The sequence below is a fragment of the Dromaius novaehollandiae genome, chromosome 2 (assembly GCF_036370855.1).
Source record: "Dromaius novaehollandiae isolate bDroNov1 chromosome 2, bDroNov1.hap1, whole genome shotgun sequence".
Lineage (NCBI taxonomy): Eukaryota > Metazoa > Chordata > Aves > Casuariiformes > Dromaiidae > Dromaius > Dromaius novaehollandiae.
This window is the reverse complement of record NC_088099.1, coordinates 94523045-94542654: the sequence shown is the minus strand read 5'-3', so window position 1 is coordinate 94542654 and position 19610 is coordinate 94523045. Positions and strand designations below refer to the sequence as shown.

The window sequence follows — 19610 nt, the reverse complement described above, 5'->3', positions numbered from 1 at the left end:
ACCTAAACTGGACAACTTGTTAGTTATCTGTAGCTATCCTACAGGTAACTGTGGGAGAAAAATGTGAAAGGATTTATTTTTTTTTAAATGGTAGTTTTGTTTATTTTCCTAACATTTAGGGTGTGTGTATTTATGAGATATAATGCTTTCTTTCAGTAGCATTTGTATTTCTGCAAGCTCTGATAATGCATTTCCAGATTGTTGCATCCTCACTACAAATCCCCTCCTGATACTTTTGATTTGCTGCCTGGACTGATATTTTATCTTTTCTATTTCTTTTGTTCAAGTAGATGATTGACAGAATATGTGTTAAAGTGCAAGATCATCTCAACTCTTTAAGAAACTGTGGTGTGGATGTTGTACAGGAAGATGTCAAATCTGCAGAAAGGCTTATGAGGGATGCCAAGAATTCCAAAACGGTAAGCTTTTCCCAGGGTACTGGTGATACTGATTGCAGTTCAATTTATGCTTGCAGCCTTCTCTTTTCGGGGATTTATAATAACAATGTGTCACAAGAGTATTTTTTTTCAGACAACCTGCTCAAGATAGTATTTAAAATAACAAAAGCAGAGGTGTTTCTTCATATTTGTCCAGATCTTAAGACATTTGGTGAGGAGCCTACTTTCCAAAGATATTTTTTCTGTCTTACAGCTGTTACCAAATCTGTACCACCTTGGTGGAGCTTCTTGGGCAGGAGCAAATGGTTCACTCTCCAATCCAATCCAAGTGACGCTTGAATCCATGGCTGGAGAAGTCACAAGGGTTGTTGATGAGCAACTTAAGGTATGTGGACAGATGTTTTATCAGAAATAACTAACATCTGTGATCTTCTGTTGCTCTTGAAAAAGCAAATATGCCAAACATACTGAGAAGTGAAAAAAACATTGTACATAAATTGTCTTTTCGTTATTAGTTTCTTAGAACTTTGTGCCTTAGTATGTGGATACTTGCCAAGTTGGAATGAAAAAGTTACTTTAGTGTTTGCAACAGGCAAAACAGGCATTGTTTGTATCAAATGGAATTTCCATAGCGGAAGACCATAAGCACCATGTGTCTCTTTTGGGATTCTTCTGCAAGGGAAGACTTCTTGACTGTTCCTTAGGCCCTTAATAAAGGCATCTCTCAAGCACCCTAAAAAATCCAATACCCTAGAGGGAGGTGCTCACTAGTTAAGGTATCCTACTGAAGTGACAGACTCTATTGCTGAGAATTTTTATCCCAGTGATCACTTTTGAACCTGGTCCAGAATTTCCACTTAAACTGATTTGATTTAGAAAACTTTAATAAGTATTTGAGAGTGTCCCAATAATTATTACAGGCAGCATTACAGGAGATTCTTTCACATATTGCATATCAAACCTCAGTTCTTGAAATGGATGTCGATCTGTAAAGATTCACATTTGTTCAGCCAGCACTTGCTCAGTAGCTTATATGTTCGGTTGATAGGTATTACTATGTAATAAATAAGGAAGAGGCTTTCATGCAGCAGGTGAAAAGGTATCAGTCCAGCAAGAAGGTAAGTTGGGGAAATTTTAGCAACTGTTGGGATCTGTATGGAAGCTCACGAATTTAAGAATATGGTTCTGAGGCAATTATTCACTGGGAACATCTTCAGTTTATGACTAAGCAACCTGCTAGTGTTTTGCTATATTTAAACTTACCAAAGAATCTGAAACTGCCAACTGAACTGTTCAGTTGAAACAAAATGAAAATGCTGTAGTCATTGGGAATGGAATGAAGAACAATAATAATTCCACATTACTAATTACTTTTTCTGAATTAAAAAGTTAACGAGGAGGAATATGATGCCTAATTTTTAGTATTTTCCCCCCTTCCCCCATTATATGTAATAAGATGAAGATTCGGTATCACTTTTTTAATTTCTGTGCTGTAGATAAATTACTTCCACATCTGCAACCTTATATTTACAAGATTCTTCCCAGTGGAGCTGTAATTGGGACAGCCATGACCAGGTCTGCCCTTTGCGCAGGGCTCATGTATTTAAATAAGTCCTGTGCATTTTGGAGAGTTTTATAAAAGAAAGGGGTTTTGCTGCATTTGGAATGTCATACATAGTTCCTGACGTAAGATTGGGTTAATGGGTCTCTTTCATTTATGCATTACACATTTACAGCTAAAGGCACTTCAGTTCAACTATTCTAAACTTCTACAATTACTTTAATGATTTGTGTAGCATCAAAGTTTAAGTGTCTTACAAAAAACTGTAAGGTCATGATGCTCTTTGTGTGTGTGTATATGTATATATGCATGTGTGTGTGTATATATATATGTGTATTTTTATATATATGTATAAAACAGTCATTGGTATTAATTTTACACTCAAGGCTGAAAGCTTTTCTTTTGAGCTCTGTGGTGATGTACTTTCCATGGAGGGAGGAGAAAACATTGAACAAGAATTAGTCTGTGGGGTTTTTTTCTCTCTCTCTTTCAGTTGTTTAAGGCCAATTCAAAAAGTCTGATGGAGTTTATTTGTGGAGATAGATAAAGGAGAGCTCGCATAAGTGCAGTTCTCTTTGTAATAGGATGGTGGGGGGGGAACATCATATCTGCATCATCAGTGAAGTTCTGATTTTTAGCTTCAATAGCAACCAGAGCCAGGTTCTAGAAAGCGGTGTTTGGAAGTTGGGTATAGTCAATGCCTCTTTAGGTAAATCAGGTATCGGAATGTGGGTTGTGTTTTTTTTTTAATCTCAAAGAATGAATGGGAAGGGAAGGAAGAGGTGGAATAAGGAAAAGAAACATCTTTGAGTGAGTTGAGTTGGCCAAAGGAGAAATTAGAACGAAGCTCTTGCACTTCTCTTCTCCTGCTGGTGTCACTGTTGATACGCAGAACCCAGAGATACTTTATTCAATCAGCAAACATCCAAGGGAGAATTGTAAGCAAGACTAATGGTGTTTAGGCAAGAGAAGGTTGTTCTGTAAGGACACGAGTGCTTGAATTATTCCTCCTAAATTCCCTCCTAATACAAAGGATTTGTTAGCTCCATCAGTTGCTCCATTATTTCTTCAGATATTGCCATCCTCCAGTCAGTTTTACTCACCTTACCTTCTTAGTGTTACGAGTCCTTAACTGTGGACAGGACTTCATTTCCCGTCTTTCTGTATGTCTGCTAACAGACACTTGCATCCTTGTGATTGAAATATTTTCCATTCCATAATCAATATTCTTAGCTGCGAGTTTCCATCATTGAAAGGATTCAGGACAGGAGTATGGGGCACTTACCTGTGAAATGAGATTGAAAAGAAAAAGAAAATAGAGTTTTCAAGAGGCGCAATTCACTATTTTGGTACAACTTTGAAGCATCGAGGCTAGAGCTAGGCTTGCCTAGTACACCATGCAAATTGAACTATGAATTTTCTTTTTTCTCTTCAAGCGTTGCATCTCATTGGGTCACTGAACTCCAGTCTCACTCGGCCCATTTCAGTAAACAAGGCCCTGTCCCATTCCTCTCTTCCTCCCAGCTTCCTCAGGATTTTGAAAAACTGCTAGATAGCTGTTGCAACATGACACATCTTGAAAAATCTGATGTCTTTTAATAGTTGCTGCTTGTTTGTGCTTGTTTAGAGCATTGAAAGTTGAGGTAAATGGGTTTTAACATGCACTGAAGCAGGAACCAAGAACAATGTCTTTATTCTCACTGCTGCTTTGAAGTGTTGGAGTGGGAGGCGACTCTACAGCTGTTGGGACACAGCAGCTCAATGGTTCCAGAGTAGGCAGCTGGTGAACACAAGTCTCCTCACAGATCTTTTCTAGTAGCACTTCATGACCAGGAATGGATGGAGAGTTTGCTCTCAAATCCCTTGCTTCTGAGCCTTAACCTCTTGCCACCTCTGCAAAAAGTTATTTGATGGGAAATTGAGGAATGAATGGCCTCCTGAAGATACCTAGAATAAATTTGCTGAGTTGCTGGGCCTGGAGACTGAGTAAGGGGGATATAGGAGAGAATTTGAACAAAAAGCAATTTCCAGTCTGATCAGAAAATGCGGCTTTGCATTTATAAGTAAATCTGCTTTACTTCATACAAGCTACATATTTGCATGTAGATAAAAGAATGTTAATTTAAAAATTTGTTTTCCAGATGACTGCTTTTACCCTCTATATTCCTATCTAAGCTTTTTGGTTACAAAAATTGAAAGCAATTAGAGGAAAGGGGTTTCAGAGATATATAGGTCACTAGAAGTGTTTCTCTGTCTCTCATTCTTATATATATGTGAGAATATTAGTGCTTTCTGCACTTTTCTTGAGAGAGATTCATATGAGGATGATCATGTGAGGGACTGTGAGGCAGTCAAATGCAACTGTAGTGAGGGCTGTTTAACCTTGTAGTCAGAACTGAGTTTTGGAAAAGAAACCAGTAGGTGATAAAACTGGATTTAAACCAGCATTATGTTTTTTCACAGGCACAGATAGGAAATATTTCTACTACAATTGAAAGAGAAGAAAAGATGTTCATAAGATAACTATGTAGCATTGAGATGCATATGAAGGTCTTCTCTAAGAGAGAGGAAATCAACTTCATCAGCAGGGGAGACCTTATTTCAAGAAAAAAAAACAGTTGGGAGGGCTGAGGTGTTACATGGTCCTGTTTCTGGAGTTCACATGCTTTTTTTTCTGTTCTGGTTTGGATTTTTTGATCAGTCATAAAAAATTGTTGGCTGCACCTAAGTTTTGTTACAGTCTTCCATTTATGTAAATAAGATTCACATAGGAAAAGCTTGCATACCACCTGCAAATCATACCTATAGCTACTTGACATGAAGTATATTCCAACCCCATGCACCATGGGAAGTTCTGCTGATTCTCCTTTGTTCATATACCGATGCCGCTTACAAATGGCAGGTCTGAAATGCTGAAGAAAATTGCAGATGCAGGGCACAGTTCAGAGTGAAGGCCACTGCAGCAAAGCAGCCTCTGCTTCTCTAGCCTGTAGATGTAGCATTGGGTGCACAAGGGGACCTAATTTATTATTCTGATAATTGAACACAATGTTTCAATGTTGAACACATTGTAAATGTTAATGTGTAAATTGAACACAATGTAAATGTTTCAAATATGAAACAGCAGACAAGTACAGTCGTGGGTGGATTCAAAAGTAGTATATTGTTCCTCCTTAGCTTTATGTTGTAAAATATCTTTTATGTTATATTTGGATTGCCAAATGGATTGGAAATTGGGAAGAGGAATTGCAGAAATCACAAGAACAAAAATATTATACTGCTATGCAAATGAATAATGTTGTGATCTTTCAGCCAATGAAAATCTCTGTACCTGATGTTAGTTTTTGCTCACTGTGCTGCAGACACTGCTCGAGTCTATGGTGGATGCAGCTGAAAACCTTTGCCCAAATGTTTTGAAGAAAGCTCATATCCGTGAAGACCTGATTGAGGCTAGCACTGAGAAGATTTCCATCCCACGCACTTTTGTGAAAAATGTCCTTTTGGAGCAATCTGGAATTGATATCCTCAATAAAATTAGGTACTTTAAAAATCTAGTTTGACAAAATTGGTTATAGAGTTTGGAGAGCATTGAATTTTGGGTGAGTGCATGTGTCTTTCTGCAGTAGGAGATTTTTTGAATGCTTTTGTGGCTTATAAGAAACCATATGAAGGCATTCAAAGAGCAGGAATCCTGTCATCCTGTGGGTCCAGTGAACTTATTTCAGTACATTCAAGTATTCAGAATCTACAAGGATGTTAAATTAACTTGATCATTTAGTATGCATGTAATATTTGGTATTTTTGTTTTCTTTAATAAGAGTTTTGGTTTATGGAGCACAAATAACTTTTTCATGACTTGGTACAATTTTTTAAATTTACTGGTGTTACCAGGTAACACTAAATTACTGTAATAGAAGGAAACTGTATTTGTTTGCTTTGAGTGTTAACAGTGCTTTGTTGTTGCATTTACTCTTGCCCTGTGGTTGTAGCAATCACTTCAAGGTTTTTATTTGTGTGGGAGTTGTGAACAGCAGATAACACACTTTAAAATAAAACAAAAACAACAACAAAAAACCCACTCAGGAATCCCTCTCCTCCTCCAAGCCCCCCCACCAAATGTGGATATTCAAACAAAGAAAAAGAGGAGGTATGGATGGTTACCTTAAACAACTTGTAATTCCCTCTTTAAAAAAAAGAAAAAAAAAGTGAGTTTGCTTCCTTGCTTGTTTGTTTTCTTACTGACCTTTTGCGGCATCTTTCTTTTCATATTAAATGTATATCAGGCAATATATTTATGGCATATAACACGGTTGATCTGTAGTTAAACTTTTGCAGTTGCTATTGGCTAAGGATTACTCTCTACTTGATGGAAAAGCATGTCATTTTGCATTGTGATGCTAATATCTTTGCAAGAAAAGAGGAAGACATGTTTATTTTTAAAAGCAGTAAGACTTAGAATTCAGTTTTGCAGAGTGCAGCAAAATTGGCAGGAAAGGGTGTAAAAGACTTTAGCTATGTATTCAGAGTGTTTAAAATGGTTCAGAGGGTGAGTTTTTTCACTTTAATCCTATCAATCAAATCTTTGTCTGGAGACAAAAATAGTACCTCTTCCACCATTTTTCCCGCTCCCCCCCCCCCCTTTCCTCTCTTCCTGCCTACAGAAGCTTCAACTAAATGGGGTGAGGGTGCCTCACTGTAACCCTTCCTGCCTTACATTTATTTAAAACCAGTATGAAGGTAACTGAGGGAAATCCCTTCTTCAGTCTTATTCTCTTCTCATTAGGCTTGGTCACCATTCTGTCTCCTTCCCTGTGTGCTGTGTTGCCTCTCCAGGTAGCTTCTTACCTTTTCTTTTTTTTTTTTTTTTTTTTTTTTTTCCCCCCTCCACAAACATCCTGCAGCAGAAGTGCTAGCCCAAGATATAAGCTGCTTTGCTATTTCAGCCCTATTTCAATCTGTGCATAAAAACTTAAAAGTGAAATTGTGATACTTGCTGGTAAGTATCAGGTGAGGCAACTGGTCTTGAAACCAAGGAGGCAGAAGAAATGAAGCTTCAGGTTGCAGCTCAGGCTTATGTGCTTGTCATCTGTAAGTCAACTACCCTCCCCAGCCTGAGCATTTTGTACTGCAGCCAAGGAAGACACCAAGGGAATAATTCATGGTACACATTCCCTTCAAGATAAGTAACCACTGAAATCTCAATTAAGTGTACCAGGATATTGGTGTTCCACCTATTTCTGTGTAGTAGGAATGACTTGGCGTTAAGGCAGGAAGCAGGTTATCTAGAGCAAAAAGAGGAAACAATATGTAACCAAAAAGCTGTGGTGGCAAAGTCTGGACAACAAACATTATACAGTTGCCTTTCGGGTGACGGATGGATACAAAAAGGAGTTGAGGAAATGAGTGAATTGTAATTGTTCAGTGTAGTAGTAGTTAAACAGGCAAGACTGTCCTAATCCCGTTCATTTGAGATTTGTGTTTCTCTGACTTCAGTAGTGGAGTGTTCCTTACTGAGTTTCACATGTGGTTCTTAATCAGCTCTCTCTTTACCCAGATGTTTTCATTTCAGCTGTCAAAAAAAAAAAAAAAAAAAAAAAGTTAGAAGCAGGTTAAAAATGGTACAGAAGCTCTTGTGTTTATTGTATGATTCATGAGTTTATTTCTGAAGCCTGCAGCCTTGTATCCTCACACCCTCTAGTGTTCTATTTCAAATAAAGTGACTTCATTTTGTATAGTCATTGCACTGTTAAACTTTTACTAAAGACAAAATTCTTCTGTGTGAATTAAAAATTTCTCTGTTCTCATTTTTAATCATCACACAGTGAAGTAAAGCTGACAGTGGCCTCTTTTCTGTCTGACCGAATTGTAGATGAAATCCTGGATGCACTTTCCCACTGCCATCACAAATTGGTGAGTATTTGCATGGTTGACTATCTGAATATGCCAGATATCTTAACAGTGCTATTACATTTATGACTTGTTCAGTTCCTCCTTAGCACAGCTTCTTTTTGAAATTGGTCCTATTTTCATTGATGGATATGGTTGTGGGACTATTGCTGCTTTGGTTTAAGGAGGAAGCAACCTCAGAGGCTGCATTACATATTTGCTTTATAATCTTTTGCACCATTATCAGATCTAAAACTAAAAATGCCATTGCAATGCAACACTGAGTAATTAGTTAAGAACAGAGTCGTTAGTTGTCCTGGTGAGACAGTAGGGGTTGGTTGCTTGTGAAAAGACATTTTTTAGAGAGAGACTGCTGAGACAAGCCTCAGAGACCTTGTTTCCTAAATGAATAGGTATCAAGGCTACTTTTGAAATGGAGATACCAAGTTTGAAGAGAAGGAAGTAGAAACATAAGAAGCAGAGCATTTCCTTTCCTATTTGAAGGTACGCAGCTGTCAGAAGCCAATCATTTGTTACAAAGCTATTTGCTTCCTGAAGAGCAGAAGAAATACATGTCTGTGTATCCACAGAAAAAAAACTTCTCCATTTCCTGTGTAGTGGGCATCCGTAAGGAGAATCTAGTACTTTTCTCACGGAAGCCAGTGGGTGGTCACTGTTATGGCTGAAGTTGCTCTTTGTTTCTGATTGGAATTTCTCTGTTTCAACTTCCAGTGATGAATTTTTTGGATGCTTTTCTCTGCAAGATTAGAGAACCATCTATTTACCTTTATTTCCTCTCCATGAAAGTCCTCATACACAGAAATCAAATCACTCTGTCGTCTTTGTGTGTGTTTGGTTGGTTGGGTGTTTTTTTGTTGTTTTTTTGTTTGTTTGTTTGTTTTTTTAAGTAAGTTAAAAGATTGAATTATTTAAGTGTGTGTCTATGTGATACAGAGCAGTATTCTGCAAAGATACAACCTCTGGTCTCAGGAGCTGTGTAACAGCCTCACACATCAGCCTGCTGTGTGACTGGCCTTGCTAATTAGCTCCAGTTGATTCTGGAGCAGGCTCAGTTGGCAGGAGCACTGGGTTGTCTGTGTCCTGTGGTATTGCACAGCTTGGGCAGACCCCGATTCTTGCACAGTAAGTCCTTTTCTTCAATCTTTGAATCATTTTAATGACAATCATCTGCACTTTCTGCAGCTTTTCAATAGCCTTTTTAAAAATGTGGACCCCAGAACCAGACAGACTGTTCCAGTGTGGGTTTTAACCAACACGACACATAGGAGTGATACTGCCTTTCTTTTGACATGCCTTTATCCTTCTTTTGAAGTAGCCAAGGAAATAAAAAATACTTCCTTTTGTCAAAAAGTTGCAGGGGTAGCTCATTTTCAGCACTAGATTTGGTAGGTCTCCCTCCCAGTAGCAGCTTCTAGATGCTTGCCAGTCCCTGTTTTTCAGGATTGTGTCCATAGCTAATCACCAGCGCTCTTTATTCTTAAGAAATGATTGACTGTATGTTTGATTTGAGTTGGTTTACTTTGGATCTGTTTTGGCCTGCAGCAGTAGCATGTCCTTTTCACAGTTTAATATTCTGCCCTATTTTTGTTAGCTAGGGATTATTTCAGATAGTACCATTGAAAATGTTGACGAGTATAAGTCTCATATTTTTGGGGGGAGCTCCTGTAGAATTTGTCTGTGTTAATCTTTAATTGACAGCAACAATTTAAGAATAAACAGTTCATAATAAAGTAAAGATTACATACACTGATCCTGTTCTTTGCTAACTCCTTAAATTGGCAGTGTCAGGTACAGCTTTTTTCACCACCTGCAAATGTCTATGTATGTTGCATTGACACAGTTGTTTGAGGTAATTTCGAGAAATAAACCTTTTTTGACAAGATAGTGTTTTTTGCTTTTCTTTTTTTCCCAATAGACTTTCTCCCTTCCTTCTTAGAACGTGTAATGGAAAGATTCTTCCATCCAAAGGAAGAAAAAAAAAGGGGGGGAGGCAAAAAAAATAAGCCTAGTACAGATTAACACACTCAACTGAGCTTTGTTTTTGTAGGATCTATGGTCGCTTGAATTCTTCAAGCTTGCTGGGTTTTTTGGTATTTTTTCTTAACAGTCTGACTGATGTATTTCTGTCTTTATCCTTGCCTCTAGGCTGACCATTTGACCAGACGTGGCAAACCACTTCCACAGCAGGAATCACTGGAAATTGAGTTAGCTGAAGAAAAACCTACTAAACGCTCTATTATCACAGTTGAGGAGTTGACAGAGATAGAACGTTTGGAAGATCTGGACACTTGTATGGTAAGACACATTTCCTCAGTCCATTTGGTTAAAAATGTAAATTACTGGAGGAAAAATGATTTTTAAACTGCAGTTTGGCAATCTAATGCGTCAGGAAACTGTAATTAGGAATTGTCTTCTGGAAAAAATAAACATTAGCTTATGAACATTTTGTCTGAGTTGCATATTGCTTTTAAGCAAAGAGAAGCTTTTTCCTTTTCTTCATTTTCCCTTTCCAGGTACTTATTCAAGGGCCTTTCCCTTGAATGTGTTGCTACAATAAAACTGGTACTATAAATGGTCTCCTTCACAGGCCGTGATTTCATAGAGGTGTGGTTGCAGTAATAAACTGGACCATGCTATTGCAGAATGGTTGAGGTTGGAAGGGACCTTTAAAGTTCATCTAGTCCAACCCCCCATGCTCAGGCAGGATCACCTAGAGCAGGTTGCCCAGGACCCTGTCTTTTGAATACCTGGTCTTTTGAATATCTCTGAAGAGGGAAACTCCACAACCTCTCCAGGCAACCTCAAAGTAAAGAAGTTTTTCCTTATGTTCCGATGGAACTTCCTGTGTTTTGGTTTGTGCCGGTTGCCTCTCATCCTGTTGCTGGGCACCACTGAAAAGAGTCTGGCTCCAGCCTCTTTACATTCTCCGTTCAGGTATTTAAACACCTTGATATGATCCCCCCTCAGCCTTCTCTTCTGCAGGCTGAGGACTCCCAGCTCTCTCAGCCTTTCCTCATATGAGAGATGCTCCAGTCCCTTCATCATCTTAGCCCTTTGCTGGACTCGCTCCAGTAGCTCCATGGCTCTTTTGTGTTGGGGAGCCCAGAACTGGACACAGTACTCCAGATGTGGCCTCACCAGCACTGAGTACTGGGAAAGGATCACCTCCCTTGATGTCCTGTCAGGTGACAGCATGCTGTTTTCTGCCTTTGTCTTCATTCTACTTGACATGAATTTGTCTGAGCTGTGACAAAAATTGTTTGTGGCTGGAAGTTATGTTACTGGCCATGAACAGAAGTTTCAGATGTTCTTAAAATTATTTTTAAGAGGTATGGAGGAAGTCTTAAAATCTTTAGTTTGGGCTGCCAGTGATACTACAGGGCAAACTTTACAAAAGTAATTGAGTTAGGTGTGAGAGATTCAGTAAGAGGGCTGAACATAAACTACTGAACTGCCTTATAAATCTTGTGTATGGCTTTTATTATAAATGTGTCCCAATGTCATATCATGATTCTTTGAGATGTAAATCCATAAATTTCCAAATAAATAGGTAGTTAACTGTTTTCAACCTCAAATTCCCCTCCATCCAGCTTAGTCTGTTGAGGAATTCTGCTATAGAGACATCTGTATTACAGCTTAGTCAATCCAATAGGTGACCACGGCTGCAAGGGGTGGTCTGTCTTCTCTTCTCTCCTACCTGCTTCTTGACCACGTGCTTTCACAGGAGACTAAATTGGCAAAAAAATAAATTACATCTTTTTGTACGTGTAGTTTTGTTGACTGACTTCCCTGAATAGACTCACTGCAGAGTTGGACAAGTACAGCTCAAGGGAAGGAGTAGCAGGATTGCTCCCTTCTGCAGCAGCCGTCTGTTAGTTTGGCTTAGCTGTAAAATGAAAGCATACTGTCATTGGAAACATCAGCTTAAAATAGTTCTCTCTCCCCTCCAAATCTGCTACCTTACCAAGATTTGATTTGATGCAATGCTTGTCTGAACATCACAGATCCCTCTGAGGCCTGTGTCATTGAATGCATCATCTGGCTCATCGCTGGTACTATTGAGTTCCAGAAGCTTTCTGCAGCCAACATTCAGGAGTCATTTTGATCCCTAAATCCTGTGGGGGAGAGATGTTATAGTAAAATATGCAGCATCTTAATCCTGTATCTGTGAGTGAATTTTCACATGCTGGATTCATCTATAGAAAAATAAGCTAAGTGCTCATTTTGCCCCCTCCCTACCCTCTTTAAATTTATTCTTGTAGTGTGTTAAAAATAATAATTCTGAAAACTTAAAAAGTAGCTCTTGTCTCCATCTACTCTCACCATGGTTATATGAAAGGATCATATCGCTGTGCTGTTATCTTTCATTTTGCTCATATTAAAATAATGGAAATGTGATGATGCTTACACTCTTGAAAAGATGCATTAGATGCTAACTGCTTACTTTGAAGAGTGTTTATATCTCTCTTCATTCTCTTCCTTCACCTGTATCTCGCACAGAGATTTAAACACCTTTGTGATCCAAGTTCTCATCAATATCTAATTTCTGAAGAGAATGAAGCATCAAATAAACACAGAGTATAAAGAAGCAGTGATCTTACACAGTGCTAAAGTATCCATTTATTAAAGACTGTGACTCTTTTTTAAAGAGCTGCTTTTTGCATTGTGGGTGCCAGTGATGCTGGTTGCCGTGGTTTTTTTTTGTTTGTTTTGTTTTGTTTTTTGGTTTTTTTAAAAAAAAAAAAAAGCCTCAAGAGGCTGAGTAATACAGAGATTTTGACTGAGCTAGTGTTCTTACTGGGTCTTTTGGCTGTTTTTTTCCCCCTACTAAAAGCATCTTAAGGATGGATTTCTTAGCTCTTCTGTGTAGAGTTAGTAATTTAAAATAGAACACTTTCCAAGTGATGTATTTTAGCTGTGGGAAAATTGTACATATTTCAGATACTGTCTTGGAAGTATTCTTCTGATTTTTGCCTTCTCAGTGTTGTACAGATGTTTGCACAGAAATGATGAACCTTTTAAAAAGGGTAATATTTAATGCTTTGCAAGTAGGTCAGTGCAAGAAACATATGTTGCTGAAAGATTTCACTAGAAAGAGAAATATATAGTTTTATGAACCGTAGCCTAATTTCCTTTGGTTATTTTTAATCTTAAATGAGAAATAGCTGTTTAGCTCCCACTTCCAAAATGGCGTTATTCCAAAACACTGCCTTGTTTGGCCATTGGAGATCCCTAAGCCTTGCAAAGTAATGTTTAAACAGACCAGAGCTGCGGTTGCAGATGATGTACCTGGCTCTGTATTCTGCAAGCCTCCACTCTGAAACCTTGAGTTGCAGCTCACTGCTCTGCATGTTTGCGAGCCTGCACTCATATTACCAAAAGAATATTGAACACAGACTGAGGCTGATAAAGTCCCTGGGAGGCCAGGAAAGTGCTCTCCTATTCTAAGGCATTTCTTTTCCATAAATGTCTATCACTTTGCTCAAACGATTCGTGGAGGTATGTGGGAAGAAGAGACTTTGGACTTGTAGGAGAGGCACTGCACCTGGACCAATGGTTTGGAGGAGCTGGGTTTTTTGAGTTTGCAAAACCGTACCTATTAGGCAAACCTGTTCTCTTCAGCAAACCTCTTGCTCTCTTGCTTTTGTTTCTGTCAGCAAGCCTGCTGAGAATCAGTTTTCTGGCTGAGGCAATGTATGCAGTAGCTTGTTGTTTGTACTGGTCCCCGCTGAAGCTGTATCTGAGCAATTTGGGGAAAATCTGGTTCTAGGTTCAGTTTTGACTTTTGTCTTACCTTATGGTTACAAAGAGAATATATAGCATTGAAAGGTGCTAGGTGAATGATTAGGAGCAAGGTAGATGTATTTGGAATAAAATGTTTGTGAGTTATTTACTCTTACATACTGACTCAAATTGGAAGACAAGGAAGGTTTGTTTAGAAAACCTGGACTGCCAGAATACCAGTCTGAAGCTTCAAGTGATGCTGATAAAGCAAACGAGCACATCCTGCTCTGTTGCAAAGGCTGCCCACAAAGTGGGGACAGAGCGGCTGTGGCTGGGGGGGATTGCCATTTCAGCAAGGATGAGCAAGGAGAGTTGCCATCCACTTCTGAGTTTCATATGTATAAACTGATGAGACAGAACGGAATATCAGGAATGTGCCTTTAAAATACACCTCTAAAAAGAGATTTCTAAATGTTTTCTACTATTTTTGCTTGTGAGAATTAGGACGTATTAAATTCTGTACAGTAACTGTGCAGCTGAAACTAATAGGATTTGGTTCCCATCCAGCCTTTAACTGTGGCCAGAGAGCCCCTAATATGAATGATTTGTCAGCCGTACCTGAATTTGCCAGTGTATTAAAGGACTGCTGAAAACACTGGGAGTGATTGAGTGGTGCGGGGTAGGACATGATAGCTGGAACATTATTGACCTGAGAGTTTTGGATCTCCCTGAGCTGCACTACGGTAAATTGATGCTTCCCTAATCTATAGCTGTCTTAGTTGTCCTCCTTTAATTAGAGCTGTGGTGATTGCAGTTAAGTCTTTACATGAAAGCTATGTGTAAGTAAGAAGTCTTTATGCAAAAAACTACTTGCTGTTCTCAGATTAAAGGGAAAGGTGTAGGCTGCTTTTCAAAGCTTAGACTAAATCATGAATTAGCTTCATAAAACAATATAGTTTTCCTAGATTTTCTGTGGGTATGTGACAAGAATAATACATTTTCAACTAATGCATGCATTTTAAAACCAGCTTTAAATAAATCACCCGATTTACTGAGATAGAATATCACGTATCTTGTTATGTGTAATTGTATAGGTAGGTATTAACTGATTTATTTTTGTGTAATGCTACTAATTGTGCTTTGTTCTTTCATAGCCATTAGTTCTCTGCACAAGTAAGAGATTTTAGATTATGTTTAGTTCCCCACCAAAACATAATGGAACATCTTTTTTAGATAATATTTAACAGTTTTATTTTAAAGCATTCTTTTAGGTATTTGAATGTTTGTTTGGCTTCTGGAATACTGAAAGAAGATCAACAAAGATGAGCCATTATTTGAAGAAAAGTTTTTTGAGTGAAATAGTTTCTTTACTAGAAATCTGTGTATTCATCATCTTTAAAATATACCTTCCAGCAATATATTAGTATTGCTGTCATTAGTAACAAGCATACAGCCAAGGCAAGTACTGTTTTTAGAGCAAAGCAGCAGCCAGTTTATTTGCATTATGAAGAGATATGATAGGAAATTGTCTGAAAAAATGTAAAGGAATTGCAGGTTGTAATACACAAGTCTGCTTATAAATCTTCCTTAAAGCATTCAGTATAAGACTGAAATGCTTGGATGGTAGATTAGTTGTTTGCAAAAATGCTTGCAGTTAATAAAGAATGGCTGTGATGAATATTTGAAACTTCACCGTTTCTCATCTGTTTCTAATTTTAATCACTGAGGGGGTTCTATGAGGAAAGGTTAAAAAAAATTCCCATAAACTGTCTTTAAGGAACAATAGATGTCACCTGTACAGTGAAAAGATAATTTGGAGAAGTAACAGAACACCTATAGAGAGGTGACATATATTTTTTTTTCTTGGAATGTACTAACAAGCTATTGTCGAGATTTAGCATGTTAGACCAGTATCCACATGCAGACCTATGAACCTACAGGTTCTGAAAGACAAGATGTAAGGATATCAGTGTTTTCAGAGAAAAATGAGAAAATTTTCTCACCATGCTATAATTCTTTCTTTAAAGAAAACTCAAAAACCACCAGCTAAAAATTCCCCCCACAATCCAAAACAAGTTTGATTTAAAACAGCACAAACCCTTCAGTTGTGCTGACTGGAGAAAGGAGAAAATCATGTTAAAGACACATGCACACATGTGTTCTGATATTGTAGGAAGAAAAACCAAAACAGATAATCTCCAGTGTGCCTTGACCTACTACCACATCACATTCTTGTTGCTCCCTGTTCACCTGCAGCAGAACTGTCTCAGGTGTAGATACTCAGTTTTTTGGATAAAGGGCTTCTGTGCACAGCCTGCTGCAATAAAGCCCCTGTTACTGTTAGATTCTTTATGTTTTCCTGAATTAGATATGAAGCTGTGACCAGCTTAATCCAGCATAAATTATTGCTTGTGCTGAAAAGAGCACTTAACTTTCCGCTATACTCAGCTCCTCTTTCATGTCCACACCCTCACATTTGCACTGGCGTTCATGCAGCCATGCTACAAATTGTGTGCAGGAATTGATCCAGCTGCAAACTTAAGTTTTTTTATAGAGGATTTCTTTCCAGGTTAGTTTACTAACTGACTAGTCCTCCAGTTGAGCTCACAAAACAAATCCTGAGGCAGGAACAAGCAGCTGATGGTAATTGCAAAGACAGCAGCCTGGATGAATGACAGATTAAATTGACTGTGACACTTCAATTTCTTTCTTATGTACATTAGCAGGAGTGAAAGTATTGGAAATACAGTGCTCTGTGGGAAGCTAGAAATTGATATAATGGTATATAAGAGTTGTCTTGGCTTCTGAAAAGGCTCCATCACAAGTCTGTCAACAAATCCACTTAGATAGAAGACTAATAATATTTCTGACTCCCCCAGCATTAGGACAGCATATGAAAACATCACTGGGAGTCCCACTGTGCAATCTAAGCATCTTGGTCCCCAAGCCCTTCCCTAAGCATACAGTGCCACATCTGAGAAAGTAAGAGACAAAGGGAGCTGGTATCGAACCAGTAGTTTTGCACAATCTTGTGAATATCTTGTTCATTTGCAGGTTGTGTGGCTATATGTTAGCATAACCATTAGAATTACAGTTATATTGATGTTAATTGTGCATATTTGTTACAGGAGCATTATCTTTTCCTGGGTCCCTTTGTACCTAATTTTACAGTGTCCTCGATACCTTCAAGGTCCTTATCAGTGGTTATTCAATGCCTGTTACATATATAGCCTACAGTATTTTCAGGGTCATGAGAGGTTTTATATTACCAGCTGAAACACTTTAAAAGAAACCTGGCTTTCAATGTGGTCATCTTGATCTCTTTGAGTGGGAGGAGGTGATTGATAACTGATACATAGTGTGTTTTTTCTTAAACCAACTCAGATTTCTGAGTCAGAGTCCAGAGCTGTTCCTCATAATTTAGGGTGCATCATTGGCATAAAGTGAAACAAATGCAGAGTGTAATAAACTGCTTCTAGTAACAGCACTGTGCACTTGGTTATAAATAAAATAATAGAACTGGAGACTGTTTTCTCAAGTTAAAGTGAGAGTCATGAAGTGCAGCTGTTGGGTATTCTTTTTGCATTGTGGCACTTCTGTATCATGAACTTATCTTCTCATAATATTGATGCTTTCTTTTTCATTAAGAGGCCCAGATTTGTATAGGCGGTGTGTTTGGGAAGGATGTGTAGTTGTGTCTTTTGTGTCAGTAGCTGTCGTATTGATCCTGACTTTACATCATTTTACTTCAAGTATCATGAAAAAGTCATACTGAAAGAAGAGTTCAGCAACAAATCACTCACTGAAACACTCGTCTTGGGAGTTTAACTTCCCTGTGGTGGTTTTAAGATGGTGTTTACTGCTAAGAAGTTGGTCTGTGGCTGACAGAAAGGTCTTCTGCATTTAGCTTTACAGTGTGAAGATAGTGCCGCCCTGGCTGCTCACTCCCACCATCTGCTGTTCTACCAGTCAACGTGTACATGCCTTATAGGCAGAGGCATCTAGGCCAACTATCCATTGGTCTTGGCAAACTAAACCAACCATCTGTTGCAGGCTTTAGCCTGCTGATGGATACTCATCCAGTTTAACTGATTTAACAAGAGAGGTTAGTATCCCTAGCTGGATTTGCTTCCCCTGCCAGACAGCACTCACCTGTACTGCCAGAAGGAAGGGATCATCCAAGTACTCACCTACCTATCTCAGGTAACATTACCAGGGTGTGAGGACAAAGTAATGAAGCCCCTTTGCCCAGGCTGGGTTAGGGAGAACTTGCATGTTCCCTTCCATCAGCTGAGCTGTGAGGTCAGTGCCATCTTTATTCAGCACAAATAGATCCAGAATTCCTCTTTTCATGACCTATGTTTAAAATAATCCCCTCGTTATTTCTCAAGGCAGATTAGCAAGCGCTCCTTTGGAGTTCTCTGGCAGAGTCCAGACTTGGCAACCTTTGGCAGAGGGATGATAGCAAACAGTGTGAGGAGAATAACCTCTAATAGTGCAGCCTTAACACCTCTTGATTCAATTAATATTTGGCAGACTGACCTTTTCAAGTGCTTGAGGAGTTTTCTGTATAGGCTGCATGGTCCTTTCTACTGCTTTTTAGTTCCTCTAGTGTCTTAATTGAATAACTTGGCCCAGGTTACGTATCTGTGCTGTATGGGGCAGTCTCGTTGATGCTGAAATCTGGAAAGCCTACTTAAAACAGCACTTGCGGAATTCTGTCTTATTCAGAGTACTTTATGGTTCTCTCTCCAGCTAGAAGAACAGGAGGCTTGCGGGGGTTTGCTGTGAAAAATCAATAACTCATATTGCATTGGTAAAGAATAGTATTGCACAGGACAAGGGAGAAAAGTCTGTATTAAGACCAGCAGTTATAGAGTGCTATTAAACTCACCTATGTTTTGTCATGGGAAGGGAGATTTAGATTACTGGAATCAGAACTTAGAAAAGAAAAAAAAGCAGTGTACATAATGCCAAAATGCTAGAAGACAGTTTCTGAGTCATCACATCTTATCCCTGCCATCACAGACAACTGCATCACATAATCGTATTCATAAATCACATTTTGTCTCAAAACATCTTTCTCTCAGACTAGAGGAAAACTTAAAGATACTTTTTTCTGCTGTTATTCAGGTCAGCTAAAGCCTCCTTCCAAAATGGTGGGTATATCTCTGCAGTGTAAAATCTTAGTTCATGTGCATAAAGATCAAATTGCTATGAATTTGTGAGGTCAGGAGAAACAGGATTGGAATACTGATCTGAAACCAAAAGCACATAAGCTAGGGGAGAAAAACTGCACATAAGTAAATACTAAAGAAAACTAAAAAGAATGAATAGAATGGAAAGACAAAGTGTTTGAAAAATCAAGGTAGTTTCATTCAAAGCTGATCAGAACATCTTTTTATCTTGTAAATTTTAGCTGTAGGTCATTTCCAATACTGTGGTATTTAGATATTCCAGGAGAAGGTTGTGCCTCTACGTTAAGAGTGATTGCAGAATCCAGGGTTTTGCTACTAGCCATCTTTTAATTCCTCACTTACACATGAGGAGTTCTGTTCTGGAGGGTGGAAATCTTCCCTTCTTCATGGTGTTTCTGTCTCTCCAGGGCTCATGTATTGCCCCATAACTGTCTGACCAATCTGCATCATTCAAATCATGCATTACACATACATAGTAGCACTATAGAAAGCAGCCTTAGAGTTTGGCCATCTTGTCGTGGCTAATTATGATTGACGCTATCTATCAGTTTGTTTTAGAGAAGACAGTCTTAAGCAGGGAATGCTGTGCATTGCGTCATGCTGAGTAGCAGGGACCAAGCCCCGTTTAATTCAGAATAAAGTACAAGAGAGACTTGAACGGTTCCTAGGCCTGTACTTGCTTCCAGTCTGGTCATATGATCTTAATTATTGTCCCTGTGAAATCATGCCCAGAGCTCTGATTATTTCCCATATTGCAGGATGAGGGCTAATGAAATAGTAGACACAGACACCTGTGCAGCAAATTGAACTGTGTTCACATAC

The 19610-nt window shown here is 38.6% G+C and overlaps 1 protein-coding gene across 6 annotated transcripts in view; it reads left to right on the top strand.

Moving 5' to 3' along the window:
* Nucleotides 1-19610, top strand: part of CARMIL1 (capping protein regulator and myosin 1 linker 1) — a 198264-nt gene that overhangs the window by 145822 nt on the left and 32832 nt on the right. For all 6 annotated transcript variants that reach the window (XM_064506937.1, XM_064506940.1, XM_026115610.2 and 3 more), the window contains 5 exons: nucleotides 291-419; nucleotides 652-783; nucleotides 5322-5497; nucleotides 7782-7869; nucleotides 10012-10161. In XM_064506937.1, the coding sequence (XP_064363007.1) occupies nucleotides 291-419; nucleotides 652-783; nucleotides 5322-5497; nucleotides 7782-7869; nucleotides 10012-10161 (675 nt within the window). The remainder of the gene's footprint in view (nucleotides 1-290; nucleotides 420-651; nucleotides 784-5321; nucleotides 5498-7781; nucleotides 7870-10011; nucleotides 10162-19610) is intronic.